Source organism: Chiloscyllium plagiosum, unplaced genomic scaffold (assembly GCF_037043375.1).
Source record: "Chiloscyllium plagiosum isolate Xiang-an unplaced genomic scaffold, Cpla_swu_hap1 HiC_scaffold_4, whole genome shotgun sequence".
Classification (NCBI taxonomy): Eukaryota; Metazoa; Chordata; class Chondrichthyes; order Orectolobiformes; family Hemiscylliidae; genus Chiloscyllium; species Chiloscyllium plagiosum.
The window spans coordinates 4,024,774-4,040,181 of NW_028270142.1; the positions used below are offsets into that span (position 1 = coordinate 4,024,774).

At 40.2% G+C, this 15,408-nt stretch overlaps 1 protein-coding gene across 6 annotated transcripts in view; it reads right to left on the bottom strand.

Moving 5' to 3' along the window:
- Nucleotides 1-15,408, bottom strand: part of unm_hu7910 (un-named hu7910) — a 235,060-nt gene that overhangs the window by 118,733 nt on the left and 100,919 nt on the right. For 5 of the 6 annotated variants that reach the window (XM_087985915.1, XM_043689309.2, XM_087985917.1 and 2 more), the window contains 8 exons: nucleotides 14,240-14,308; nucleotides 12,793-12,864; nucleotides 7,500-7,553; nucleotides 7,250-7,300; nucleotides 3,084-3,128; nucleotides 2,950-3,000; nucleotides 1,635-1,685; nucleotides 460-504 (listed from right to left, as the gene is read on the bottom strand). In XM_087985915.1, the coding sequence (XP_087842041.1) occupies nucleotides 460-504; nucleotides 1,635-1,685; nucleotides 2,950-3,000; nucleotides 3,084-3,128; nucleotides 7,250-7,300; nucleotides 7,500-7,553; nucleotides 12,793-12,864; nucleotides 14,240-14,308 (438 nt within the window). The remainder of the gene's footprint in view (nucleotides 1-459; nucleotides 505-1,634; nucleotides 1,686-2,949; nucleotides 3,001-3,083; nucleotides 3,129-7,249; nucleotides 7,301-7,499; nucleotides 7,554-12,792; nucleotides 12,865-14,239; nucleotides 14,309-15,408) is intronic. The other variant, XM_087985914.1, reaches the window with a different exon arrangement.

The window sequence follows — 15,408 nt, forward strand, 5'->3', positions numbered from 1 at the left end:
CCAATCTGCACTTCATTGGGTAAGTTCATAAAGGAACACACTTGACACTGGAGACAATTACGGAGATGGGACAGTAAGTTTTACAGAAATTGAGGGTTAGAAAATGTAAGATAAATTGTAACTGACAATGCAGTAGGGGGGAATGAGTCAAGCAGTTACGTAAAAGAGGAAAGAACAAGAGTGAGATGGAAGGCAAACTGTAAAAAGACAGAATAAGGAAGAAGCAAAGAACAAATATAAAGGGGAGATTATTGATTATTTTTCTACTGTATAATTTACTATACCAATTTATGTATTTACATGGTACAATACCAATCATGGAACAGTCTGCACTGCAGTGTACCATCAATAAGGTGAAAGGTCACTACTGCTCAACAATTTCACAACACCGACACCAATTAAAAGGACAATAAAACAAAAGTGGTGAATGTACAAACTTGTACTACAAGTCATATTTACCTTCAGTAAATTTATCGCTCTCCGACAGCTCTTCATCCATTTCATCTGCAAGTAAAATATAGGATTTAACAAGTGGCATAATCATATCTGACAACCAAAAGCTAGTTTGTCCCCAAGAATTTATATATAAAAGTTTGTTTAATTTTAGAATATGAGCCAACTTTTGCTCCTAATGGCTAAACAGCAGCAGCAGCTTTTTATTATCTTTGCATCCAGGCTGTGGTTTTCTGTTAGTAGTTTTGCATTGACTGTAAATTAAGTAGGCAAAATGACACCAAATGCTATAGTGGGGAACTGAGAATTGCATGAAAAGGGCAGATAAACAACCCTTAGCCAACAGATGACCTCTCATTCATTGTTTTTGCTCCAGAGATGTGGATGGAATGGAATCGTGGAATGGTCTCCCATGATGGGGTAGATGGGTTGCTAGAACAATGAGGCATGCTTTAGGCCTGAGATGAGGAGAAATTTCTTTACTCAGAATTCTGAATCTTTAGAAATCTCTGCCCAAGTGTTCTGCAGTCATGTGGCCTTTTATGCCCATTCAAAGAGATAAATTGGGCATTGGTGTAATGTCTCATTAGAGACACAAAACCTCAGTCAGGGTAGCAGTTCCTCATCACTGCACTGCAAAAGCAGCTGGCATTTTGTTCCCAAGGCTCTGCAATAAAATGTCACATTACAATCTCTTATTTAGAGAGTGTGCTCTACCACTGATCATGCTCACACAATAAAGCTCAATGCCTCTTGAAATTTAGCTGTAGTAACCTGGTGTCAAGAACTCAAGACTGATTCAAATTCCTGAACCACGGACACTCCCACAACTAATCAAACTGCTGCCCTTGTCTTACCGCACTTTACTAAAAAACCAAAAAAAAGTCATTCACACATAAAATAAAGTTGACCAATTTTAAAAAGTTCAAACTACATTTTAAACGTCCAGAATACGACTTCCCAATGGATACCGAATCTATTCATCCAATTAAATATTTAGAAAGAGCAGCGGAGAGAATGACAAAGTAGAATTTTCAACACACCCCAATAACAAAATAAATCTTTCTCTTGGAATACCCATGTGAACGGACCAGGTTTATTCTTATCAGAAGCAATTAAAAGCTATAAACCACTGAACATAAATAGCTGTGCAATAAGTACGTAAACAAAGCATGTACTACCTTCCTGGTCCACTTGGTCAGAGAAATCTTCAACTTCGGATTCATACAATCCTGAAAAAAGTAACAAATGTACCGTGCTGAAAGTCAAAGTAGCATTGTCTAACTACATGCATCATCCTAATTCAGAATATGTAGATGTATAAGTGATATGGTAATGAAAAGAGTTATATCAAAATACCTGGGGTACATGTAATGATTTCTTCCCACGTCAGGTTAAGTCCATCATGAAGACAGACAAGAAAATAATCTTCAAATTAGAAGGAACAAATCATGAAGTTTTTAATTAGAATGTCAACTTTTATGAAGAGTGTTGGAGAAACTAAAGTCTGGCGGCATTTGTGCGGAAAGAAACTGAGCTAATGCTTTCAAGACTAATGCCTTTTGACTGGAAATTGAATGGTGGAAAAGTCATTGGTCTTTTCTTGCTGGACTAAGGCCACCATTACCAATAGGTGAAGCACTATATGCACAGGATTAAATGTTTTGTTCGAATGTGACGTGGGTGGGGATTGGTTAGGGATATTGTACAGATTAAACGAGCTCAGGGTCAGTGCAGTCACACACATCTAGTCAGTTAGCACTTTCTTGACCAGTAATTTTCAGTTCACTGACTTCAAGCTAGGGTACAAGGAAAGCCATCAAAACCTAAATTACCAAACAGATACCAGCTGGAATATTAACACACTTTATGCACATGGAAGGACATTCTGACAACTTCATGTATACACTAACTGTTCCTTCCAGCCACCTTAGATGGTATTGTGCATCAGAAATATGTACCACATTTATGCTATTGAATAGACAGTAAAGGTGTAGGGCTGAAGGGCAGAGCGGGGAATTATTAAGGGAGATTGAAGATCAGAAGTGTCACAGAACAAAGGGAGATTAATGATGCTTAACATAGGAACAGAGGTAGATCATTCAGCCCTTTGAACCTATTTTCATCATTTAACGAGAGCATGGCTGATCTGTGATCGAACTGCACACACTTGCCTTTGGCTCATATCCTCTAATGCATTTGCTTCAAGAAAGACTTCCTATCTCTGATTTAAAATTAATAATTAATTCACTGCCATTTGTGGAGTAGTGTTCCAAACTTATCTCAACCTGTGCACGTAGAAGTGCTTCCTAACATTTCTCATCGCTAATTCTCAGACTATGCGGTTGTTGATGTGGTGTATATTCGTGGGCCAATCCAATGCAAGTCCATGGCCCAAACCCAAAAATGACAATGATGGTGGAAAAGGGACAATCAATCACTTTGCAAGAGATATCCAAGTACAGTACCAATTAGATCATGGACCATAATATATACCTGCACTTTCTTGTTCAGACACCACCTCTTCAGGCTGAAGTTTGGCATCATCTATGACAAATAGCTTCAGGTTAATATATGAGCGATCACGCATCGTGGTTAAAGTTCATATGTTTACAGGTAAAGGCACAAACCTGAAACAATATCATCAACATCTTCCTCAGTCACTTCTGATGTTTCTGAAGGGAAATAAAAAGTGTTTCTGTAACATTAATGACTTTTCACCACATTTTTGATGATTATATGGATGACAGATATGTAATAACTACCTAGAATTGTGTCTTCTGGTACAACTGAAACTTCAGGCCTAGAATCCTCTAAAAGAGAAAGATACTAATAAAAGGCTCAAGTACAAGGCTAAGTCCCTTGGGCCGGATGAGATTTATCCTAGGATTCTCTGGGAAGCCAGGGAGGAGATTGCAGAGCCTCTGGCTGTGATCTTAATGTCCTCATTGTCTACAGGAATACTGCCAGAAGACTGGAGGATAGCAAACGTTGTCTCCTTGTTCAAGAAGGGGAGTAGAGACAACCCTGGTAAATATAGACTAGTGAGCCTTACTTCAGTTATGGATAAAGTGTTAGAAAAGGTTATAAGAGATAGGTTTTATCATCATCTAGAAAGGAATAAGTTGATTAGGAATAGTTACCATGGTTTTGTGAAGGGTAGGTCGTGTCTCACAAACCTTATAGAGTTCTTTGAGAAGGTGAACAGGAGTATGAGGGTACAGCGGTTGATGTGATGTATATGGATTTCAGTGAGGCGTTTTGATAAGGTTCCCCATGTAGGCTATTGCACAAAATACGGAGGCATAGGATTGAAGGGGATTTTGCAGTTTGCATCAGAACTTGGCTAGCTGAAAGAAGACAGAGGGTGGTGGTTGATGGGAAATATTCATCCTGGTGGTGTACCACAAGGATCTGTTTTGGGTCCACTGCTGTTTGTTATTGATATAAATGATCTGGATGAGGGCATAGAAGGATGCGTTAGTAAATTTGCAAATGACAATAATGTTAGATTATATTAGATTCCCTAAGCATGGAAACAGGCCCTTCGGCCCAACAAGTCCATACTGACCTCTGAAGAACAACCCATCCTGACCCATTTCCCACATTTACCCCTGACTAACGCACTTAACACTATGGGCATTTTAGCACGGCCAATTCACCTAACCTGCACATCTCTGGACTGTGGAAGGAAACTGGAGCACCAGAGGAAACCCACGCAGACACAGGGACAATGTGCAAACTCCACACAAACAGTCGCCCAAGGCTGGAATCGAACGCTGGTCTCTGGTGCTGTGAGGCAGCAGTGCTAACCACTGAGGCACCATGCCTCCAAGGTCGGTAGGGTTGTGGATAGAGACTAAGGATGTTGTAGGTTACACACAGACATAGATAAGCTGCAGAGCTGGGCTGAGAGGTGGCAAATGGAGTTCAATATGGAAACGTTTGAGGTTGGTTCACTTTGGAAGGAGAAAAAGGAATGCAGAGTACTGGGCTAATGGTAAGATTCTTGGTAGGGTAGATGAGCAGAGAGATCTCAGTGTCCAGGTACATAGATGCTTGAAAGGGATCAAGTTTCAGAACCACGAGATCATGCTGCAACTGAACAAACCTCTGGTGCGGCCGCACTTGGGAGTATTGTGTACAGTTCTGGTCACCGCATTATAGGAAGCGTGTGGAAGTTTTGGAAAGGGTTCAGAGGAGATTTACTAGAATGTTGCCTTGTATGGAGGGAAGGTCTTACAAGGAAAGGCTGAAGGATTCGAGGCTGTTAGAGAGAAGGTTGAGAGGTGACCCCTTGAGACACACAGAAGATTAGATAGGGTGGACAGTGAAAGCATTTTGCCTCGGATGGCGATGGCTAGCACAAGGGGTCATCGCTTTAAATTGAGAGGTGATAGATCTTGGACAAATGTCAGAGGTAATTTCTTTACTTGGTAGTAGGGACATAGTAGACTCACCAACTTTAAAGACATTTAAATGGTCATTGGATAGACATATGAATGAAAATGGAATAGCGTAGGTTAGATGGGCTTCAGATTGGTTCCACAGGTCAGTGCAACATTGAGGGCCGAAGGGCCTGTACTGCACTGTAATGTTCTGCAATAGCCAGCATATTGGTCATCACTTTCAATCAACAAAACTTTATAAACTATACTTAATGCAGCAAAATATCGAAGATGTGTTCAAGACCCAACAAAATGATGGTTGCTATGCAACAGGAGCAGATACAAAGGAGGGTTAATTGAAAGTTGAAATTTGTTTTTATTCTGGAAAGGTTCCTTCAGTTTTGAAAGTAGCAAATGTAAATCGACTATTCAAGAGGGGAGAAAGACAGGAAACACATAGCTTTTCACAGAGAAGATGCTGGGTGTTAGATGCTAGAATGGAGGGAGCTATAACTGGGCACTTTGAAAAATTCAAGGTAATCAGAAAGAGTTGTTTTTGAGAAAGGGAATTCACATTTGACAAATTTATTAGAGCTTCTTGAACTGACGTACTGTGACGAGGTTGACCTAAACATCACAATGCAGACTGACTGTACATTTATGGATACAGTGAACAGAAGTGTAAAAAGAATTTTGGCATTTACTGCTAAAGGAATGGAGTATTATAGGAGAGAAGTGTCGCAGCAACTATACAAAGTATTGGTGAGACCACATCTGGAGCACCGCATACAACTTTGGTGCTCTTACTTGAGGAAGGTTGTAATTGCATTGGAGGCAGTTCAAAGATGGATCACTACGTTATTCAGAGATGAAAAACGTATCTAATGAGGTCAATACACATGTTTAGAAGGATGAGGTATATAAGATTAGATTTAATTGAGGTATATAAGATGCTAAAGGGGACTGAGAAAGTAGATGTAGGGAGGATGTTTCCCCTTGTGGGGAAATGTTGAATGGCTGAACAAAGAGACCTTGGAGTGCAGGTTCATAGCATGGATGGGTTGGACCAAAGGGTCTGTTTCCATGCTGTACATCTCTATGACTCTATAACCAGTAATTATTATAGGATAAGAGGTAACAGATTTAAAACAGAGATGAGGAAGAATTATTTCACTCAAAGGGTCTCAACTCTATGGAATTTATTACCCCAGAGTGGGGTGGATGCTAGGCACTGAATAAATTTGAGGAGGAAACAGATTAGTTGTTAATTTCTAATTGGGTGAAGGGTTATGGGAAACAGACAGGAAAGTGGAGTTGAAACAGAGATGAGATCAACCATGATTGCGTGAAATAGTGCAGCAGGCTTAAGGGTCTGAATCACCTACTCCTGTTCCTAGTACTTATGCTCTTATGAGAGAAACTAGTTTTGGAGGCTGGAAAAATCTGTTTTATTTCCATTGAAATGTTCCATGGAAAAATCAGTTTTGTTTACTAGAAAAGTGAACATTCAATGATGAAGTCTCATTGATTTAGCAGCTATTATAAATGCTGGAACATACTCATCATATCTGGCAGTATCGGTGAGGAAAGAAAGAGTTAACAATTCAAGTCTATGACCATGCACTGGTCCTGGTCCAGTTCTGATAGATCAAAGATCAAACACAATTAACTATTTCTCTCTCCACAGATGCTGCCACACTTAAATCATTATTTGCAGCAGGTATTTTTTCTATTCTAGATTTTCAGTTTCTGTAGTATTCTGCTTGTGTCCCCAAAGGATCATGTCCTTAAAGGACACTTTAGAATGAAATAAGCGATTAACTCATCCAATTAAGTTACTAGAATGGGAATTGCTAAGTTATTTTACATGTATAATCATTGATTAAAACTTCACTGAGTGCCATTACTTGTGGAATAATTTACAAGAACATATATTCACACAGGCAAGAGCAACAAAATATTCAGAATGAGACAATACTTAGGACAGCTCTTTACTAACTTCATATCTCAAAGCTATGTGTACTTTATGGAGCTCTCTGGGCTCATCCCAGGTGCTGCATTATAGACACTCTTATTTTAAGTTAGTATCTGACTGGACAAGTTAATCAAATGCACATGATTCTACCAAATATGTTAATCATCTTTCAATTTTTGTACCTTGCATCACTCCCTTGTTGCAAAGACAGACAAACTGAATTGTTAACTTCACTTCTGTTGACAGAAATACACTGCCTGTTTAGCAAATTGCATATTGTGACAGTCGAAAAGATGGATCTTTGGCACAAAGGAAAATCAGCATCTCAAAGTCACAATTCAAGTATTCCATTATCCAGCACCATGTAATGCTCTCCTACCAACAGAAATTATTACACTAAATAAATTAATATAAATAAAATTGCATGGAGTACCTAGAACCTCCGATCCTTCAGACACTTCCTCTTCCATATACTCAGACTCTTCTATAAAAGAGATTCACCGATTTATTAAAATCGAGGATACAACATCCAGTTGAAACAATCACAGAGTATTTATAATCAGTAAAGATATTTGCACATAAATGCATGATCTCCTCTTCTACCACTTTAAACTCAAGAAGAATTCTATTTAAGGAACGGAATGTTGATATTTTAATTAAGTAATTAAAAGTGATGTACAAACCTCGAGTGTCTGCTTCCACAGGTTCAGGCTCAACTGTTTCATCTCTAACTTCATCTGCAAACGGAAAGCAGAACCTTGCATTCTATTACTAGATTATTAAAATTGAATCGCAAGCACAGATTTCAATTTCTTCATCTCGAAGCAAACCACCGTATAAGCATCTGCATTTACATTTATATGTTTCATCAATCACATGTACAACCCAGAGGGAATGCAGCATTAAACACACTATTGAAAAGAACAGACAAGATGATCAAGATGATCAAGAACTATTATTTATTACTCCCTCTTGGGAACATCTCCTCAATTCTTCAAGCTTTTGATTTCTCTCACAATCAGCTTCAGTTTCTACACTCCTCTTAATGGCTTTCAATTTTTATCTTTCAGTGGATGCCTCCATTGTCCCTTGCACGGTCACAGATGATTATACCTTTCTATAATAATTTCCCTATCCCAGATGTGTATCATATCATCTTTAGGACCATCTCGTGCATCACCAACACCAAACTCTATCCACAATCTTGTCCTTTTACGTCTCCAGAGCAGTCTTCTTTCATCATGTTAAACTGCAGTCAGTGATAAACACAATCTAGTCTACCCTTCAGAGGAAGCAATGCATTGTGTAAAGACAGAGTCTCCTCTGTCCTCACCTACATCCCCATCAGTCTCTTGCATCATCCTTAAACACTTCCACCAACTCCAACTAGACCCCACCACCAAGAACATCTGAACTTTTCCCTCCCCACAGCTCACTGCCTTCCGCAAGGACCGTTCACTCAGATAGTCCTTGGTAAGCCCACCAAATCCTTATTCCCCACCCGCCCACACCCCTCACCTCCATCCAGGGTCCCAAACAGTCCTCCAGGTGAGACGGTTTCAGCTGCCTCTATTCCAACCTAGTTTACTGAATCAGTACTCTACATCTGAGAGACCGAATGTAAAGTTAGGGAATGGCTCACCGAGCCTCGCAGCTGGAACTGCAAGGGTTGACCAGACCTCCCAGTCACTGCCCATTTCGATTTCCCCAATCATCCCTTTCCAACATGACCATCCTTGACTTCCTGCATTGACAAAACAAACCACAGTGCCTACTAGAGGAACAACACCTCATCTTTCATCTGGGCAGCATACAGTCCGCAGGACTTAATACTAAGTTCTCCAATTTCAAATAACCTCCCTCCCCATCCCCCAACTCACTTCCCAACCCCTTCTCCCTCCCTACCACTGCTCCCAGCCACCAACCGGATTCATTCCTACCACTTACCAACCAGGTCGTACCCTCTAGCTGTCACTCCACCAAACTGCCCCTGACACCTACCCTTGGTCCTGAAAAAGACTTACACCAGAAGCTTTGCCTTCTCCCCCTCCTGATGCTGCCTAGCTCGCTGTGTTCTTCCAGCCTCCTGCCTGTCTACTGCAAAAAGACTGGCATTTCTAGGATGGCTTTTATAATCTCAGGACATCCTGAAGTTTTTCGAGTTAATGAAAGACATTTTAAGTCTTGAACTGGTGTAATGTAGGAAGTGTGGCATGCTCCCTCAAATGGTCATCTATTAACAACCATGTATATTTTGGTATTAATTGAAGGATAAATATCAACCATGACACCAAGAACTCCCCGCGATTTATTTTAAGTCGTGATGAGAATCCTTTACGCTCATAAGGCAGCAGAAAGGCCTTGCTTTATCAGAGTTGTCACAAAAATTCCATGATACTCAAAGAGGAGCAGGGTCAGGTCTACTAATGTCTCAATTAGTCCCAACAAATGTGATCACCTTGTCAATTATCCATGGATGAAGTGGGATCCAGCTGCACAGAACTTAATTATCACTTTTGCCTGAATGACTACATCAAGGTAACTATTCCTTCAGCTGCGAGATGTTTTTGGACATATATTTCCATTCCAAATTTCTCATATCTCTCTCAAAACACAAAACTTTTGAAATATACAAGGAGGTTATTCAACCGATCATACCATCGTCAATTCTCAAAAGGAGAAACTTATCCCTGCCTTGCCTTTACCCCAAATTCTGCAGATTCTTCCTTTGCAGAGCAATGTTACTTGATTGTTTTGATTGAATCTGCCTCCACCATAAGCTGTGCCCTTCAGATCTCAATCACTGTGTACAAACGATTTTCCCTCATGCCCCCACTTTTAACTGAGCCAATGACCCCCAATCTGTGCATTCTTGCTCTTGAGCCATCTACCAATGAGAACAATTTCTCTCCATCTCCATTTTTCAGACCGTGGTGATTTTGAATATCAAATCCCTTCTCCAAGGAAATAGTCCCAATCTTCTGGATCTATGTAAGCTGATCACTGGAAGACATGCAAGCATAGGCCTTCAGTCTCTCAAGCCCATCCCACAAATCTATTCTATTATGACCGATCTGCCCTGGCCTCAACTCTGCCACGTGAGTTCATCAAAGCCCTTACCAACTCCTGGTACTTCTAAGATCTATATAATCAGGGGAATAGATAGAGTAGACAGTCAGAGACTTTTTCCCCGGGTACAACAGTGTGTTACAAGGAGACATAAATTTAAGGTGAAGGGTGGAAGGTATAGGGGGGGATGTCAGGGGTGGGTTCTTTACCCAGAGTGTGGTGGGGGCATGGAATGCGCTGCCTGTGGGAGTGGCAGAGTCAGAATCATTGGTGACCTTTAAGCGGCAATTGGATAGGTACATGGATGGGTGCTTAAGCTAGGACAAATGTTCGGCACAACATCGTGGGCCGAAGGGCCTGTTCTGTGCTGTATTGTTCTATGTTCTATCTATCTCCTTTTTAAATGCTTGCTGTGATCTAGCTTCCATAACCAGGGTAGAGATTTCCAGACATTCCCTACCTGTGAGGGAATAAATTCATTGGGAATCCTTATTCTGTAACTATGTCCCTTAATTTGAGACTTTCCCATTAGTGGAAATATTACTCAATAGTTACCTTGTCAAGTCCCAAAAGAATGCTTCAAGATCACCACTCATTCTTCTGGAGTCTAACAAATAAAGACTAACCTATTTAGCCGTTCTTGATAGGTCAACCGCTTTATCCCAGGAACAAGTCCAGTGAACCTATTTTGAACTGTTTCTAATGTCAATATATTCTCTCAAATCAGAACAAAACAGTACACGGTACTTGAGAAGAACACACTGCACACAGTTGTAAGAAGCTGCCCCAATTTTTAACTCTAGCCACCTAGCAATAAATATAATTTGCCTTAAGGGATCACACCAACACACTCCCCTCCAAGTGGATACATCTCACTGATCCGGGGTCAAAACCCTGGAAGTCATCATAGGTTTGCACATGGTCAATGCCCATATCCCATGATGAATACATGCTGCACTGGCAAACAAACTTTGTCTTCCGTACACTAGAACACCCCAATCCCTCTAGGCTGCATGGTTGAGGGGCCTCTCTCCATTTAAATATACTCTGCCTTGTGACTCTTCCTGCCATAACGCAAGATATCACACTTCCTTACATAAAGCTCCATTTGCCAAGTTTGTGCCCACAATCAATTTATCTACATACCATTGCAGATTTCATCACAACATGTTATCCCTCAGTACAAAACTTGGATACATTACACTGTCCCTGTCTTCAGGTCATTAATATAGATAGTAAATCATTTAGGTCCTTGGACCGACCCTTGTGGCACTCTGTTAGTTAAGTCTTTCCAAACTGGAAAATACCCATTAATCGAGACTCTGTCTTCTGCATGGTAACTGATCCTCAACCCAGGATAAGATGGCGGCAGAGGAGGGCTCCTGAGTCACAGCTTGTCCACTTCAACTGTTTTTCTAGTCATTTGTCTCCCTTAAGTTATTTTTAATTTGTTTCTTTGCTGTATTTACTTTCTGTTGAGAGCCCTGTTATAGAGGCTGGGAGCTATGACTGTCAGCCATTGGGCAGCTGGTGTGCCTGGACACAACTCTGGCACAGTTGGCAGCAACACTGCTTCTTCAAGATCCAGAGCACTGAAGCAGCTGGGGACTCAGCAGTACCAGCACGGGAGTGCAGCAGCAGGCAGCCTGAGGTGGTGGCAGGAAGAGTAACAGGCTGCAAGGCAGCAACTGCAAGTAGGCTAGGCTGGTGACAGGGGTGAGGGCCTGCAAGGCCTAAGCCCTCACGAGGAGTGCGGAGCCGGGTCCTCGCCCTCGTGAGTAGCTCAGAGCCGAGCCCTCATGAGGAGTGCAGGACCAAGCCTGCATGAGAAGTGCGATGCCAGGCACATGTGGACTGTATTGTTGAACTCTTAACTGCATTTCTTTGTTTTTCTACTTTTTGTAAGGAGGACTATAATCTTTAAATTTTAAAACTTTGCTTTCCTTATTTTTCTGCTTTGTACCAAGGATTCTGTACCTAGCTACCTTTGTACCTAAGATGGTACTGCAAGTACCAACTTGTAAATTTTTCACTGTACTCATGTATGTGTGACTATTAACCTAATTCAATTTAATTCACATTATCCACAGTACCACGAGCTCTGACCTTGTTTAATAATCATTCGTGTGTTACCTTATTGAATGCCTTCTCGAAATTCAAACACACTATAGCTATCAGTTTCCTTTAACAACATGGCTTGTTGTGTCCTCAAAGAACCCAAGCGTGTCAAAAAAATTACTTCCCTTTCACAAACGCATATTGATTAAATCTGTTTGACTGCATTAAGTTTTTCTAAATAGACTGGCCCAGTTTCCTGCTGTCTCCCTCCCTTTGAGAGCAGCATAACATGCACAATTTTCTAATCCTCTGGAACTGTCCAGAAATAGATTGTTCTGGAATATTCAAACCAATGTCTCCACTATCTCTGCAGCCAATTCCTTAAAGTTTGTTGGGAAAGGAACGGCAGGTCCTGGCAACTTGTCTGCCCTCAGTCCCATTAGTTTGTCAAATACTTTGTCCCTTGTAATAGAAACTATTCCATGACCTTTCCTTTCGTTAACACATTGTTTATATCTTTGGGAATGTTTACAGCATCCTCCACTATGAAGACTGCTGCAAAATATCAAATTAAATTATCTGGATAATACAAGAGAAGCTAAACTAGCTTTTCACTGTAACTTCAAGAGTGATGCTTCACCTGCTGACATTTAATGCACATAGGAACAGATAAATTAACTTGGGATCTTGCTGGACGGCAAGACTCACATATACACTGTACAAACCTGCTAAAATACACTGGATCTTAACTCTTGGCTTCTTAAAGTCTTGCTCATATGGGGATGAAATATGATGAGATATGTTGCCTATCTATTTTATGTAAACAGGAATAGGTTTACAAAAGCTCACCTGTTTCAGCATCTTTGAAATCTTCATCCTGCTCATATTCATTTGGCCCTTCCTCCATTGGTGGCTCTTCTACTTAATTATGAGAAAAATAATGTGTGTGTGTGTCTAAAACTTGTACAAATGCCAACATTCAAAACGTGCGCTCGGCTACTTTTGAGGACCAAATTATATTCTTGTAAAACTTTAATAAACACCTTACTTGAAAGTATATCCGAAAAAAATATGGAGTTAAATGTATGGGTTTATTACTAACTCTAAAATTCTGTTAAATGATCACATACTTACTGAGCTATATGATCTCTCATGTAACATGTCTCAATAAGGAAACTTTTGAACCCAATATCTTTGCAATCTCCTCCAGCCCTACAACTCATCCAGATCTCTGCACTTTACTTCTGGCCTCTTATACTTCCCAGACCTTTTATTACTGCACCACTGGCAGCTTTGTCTTTTTACTGTCAAGGCCCTAAACTCTGGAAATCTTTCTCAAAACTTCTCTGGTTCTTCACTCCACAAAACATAACGGTTTTTGGTTACTTCTCCAAATATCTCGTGCAAAAGTTAACAAATTTTATTTGCTGGTGCTCCAGTGAAGCACCTTGGGATTTTGAGAAATACTTTAAAATGTGCTGTATTGATACAAAGCGATTTGTATTTGAATGTTAAAATTCGTGTTCTCACTCTCCTATTCAATACCAGTCTACTCCAAAAACTAAAAAGCAAATGCGAGTATCTTTTCATATTTAATTGAAATGGATCAGTCTTTCATTGGGTCCTTTGCAAGGAGAAAACGAACTGTTGTGAATTCTTCTTAAGATAGCCAGAAGTCACGTCTCTTGAAAACGGATGCATTTTCAACAATGTAACAGTCAGATTTACACAGAATAAAAGGTAGGGGCGGCTCGGTGGCACAGTGGTTAGTACTGCTGCCTCACAGCGCCAGAGACTAGGGTTCAATTCCCGCCTCAGACAATTGTCTGTGTGGAGTTTGCACATTGTCCCCATGTCTGTGTGGGTTTCCTCCGGGTGCTCCAGTTTCCTCCCACAGTCCAAAAACTGTGCAGGTTAGGTGAATTGGCCATGCTAAATTGCCCGTAGTGTTAGATGATGGGGTAAATGTAGGGAAATGGGTCTGAGTGGGTTGCGCTTCGGCGGGTCGGTGTGGTCTTGTTGGGCCGAAGGGCCTGTTTCCACACTGTATGTAATCTAATCTAATCTAATATCTATTATACTGCCTATAACGAGGGGCATGACAAATAGTTTATAAAATTTTATGTTTCTACAATCTTTCAGATATATGGCCATACGCTTTTAGCATCATTGTAATCATCTGTTGTTTCTACCAAAGGTCTATCAAGTTTCCTACCTTATTGATTTTACAGCTCAGGTCTATCAATCCTACTTAAATATTTGGGATAACAATGTTTCAAGCAGCAAAGATACCGACCTGGTGTGCGTTTGAGGGGTGCCGGAGTCACATCTGCTCGCATGGATTCTGTTTCTTCTTTGTCAGCCTCTAAAAGAACAGATTTTCTCATAGAAACAACTTCAATTTAAATAGTTCTGTACTTAATAGCGTGTAATGAACAAAATGTTGGGTAATTTATTTTCTTCTTCTTTAATTTTTGATAATCCACTGCTAAACATTAATTCCAGGCTGGGTAATCTTAATAAAGGTGAGTTACAAACCTGATGGCCAATTTGAGGTTTATAGCACTTGAATTGTTTCTCTGGTCTCTAACTATTAGAAACAACTGTTTTAATTTCGACTGGTCACAAGTCTTAAGGCAATCAATTCTGCTGAATGCAGGTGAGCAAACGACTGTAATGTAGCAAAAGCCAGAAGATTTATTGAAATGATAGAAACACAATGTAGAACAGAAGGGTATATATGTCTGAAAACAGGCTTGAAGGTTTGACTGGTTTTATCTGAGCAAACATTTCAAATAAATGTTGTAATTAGATGTATGTTCAATCACTGATAATTAACATATAAGTGCAGATGGAAGCAAAACATGGGCTGGTTTGGATCAAGAAAATATAGAACATAATTTGGTAAAAATATTTAAAAGCCAAAGTGATGAACACCAACGAAGGGAAACCAAGAAGAATACTGGTAGAAAAGAACAAGAATCAACTTAATTATTGACACTTAGTATCCCATGTCAGTGCAAGACAAGCCACTGATTTCCAATCTGTTAGGCAGACAGAGATTGCAAAAAGAAAATCTTTGAAGGGAGGGTACTGTTCATGCTATACCAAGCAAGGCCAAGCAGAAGGCTGGAGTCTGTCGGGATGATTAGATACCAAATGAAATTTGGTAAAGTTCCAAGGCAGAAATCGTGCAGTTGGTAAAATCACAAACAATCTAGAAGTAATGACAAAATATTTTTGAAGATGCAAAATCCTGAGTAATCAGAACAATTTATCTGATGTTTACAGTTTGCCTTCAATGCGATTCAAAGTGGTGCAATGTTTGAAATTAATTTTTCGCAACAGCATTCAAAATGACAATTCATTTTAGTCACACAGGTTTACCTCAGAATTCTAAAGCAAGTGCAGATATACAGCTGGAGGTTCTAGCAGCAGTGCTTTTACAGTATCAATGAGAAGGAA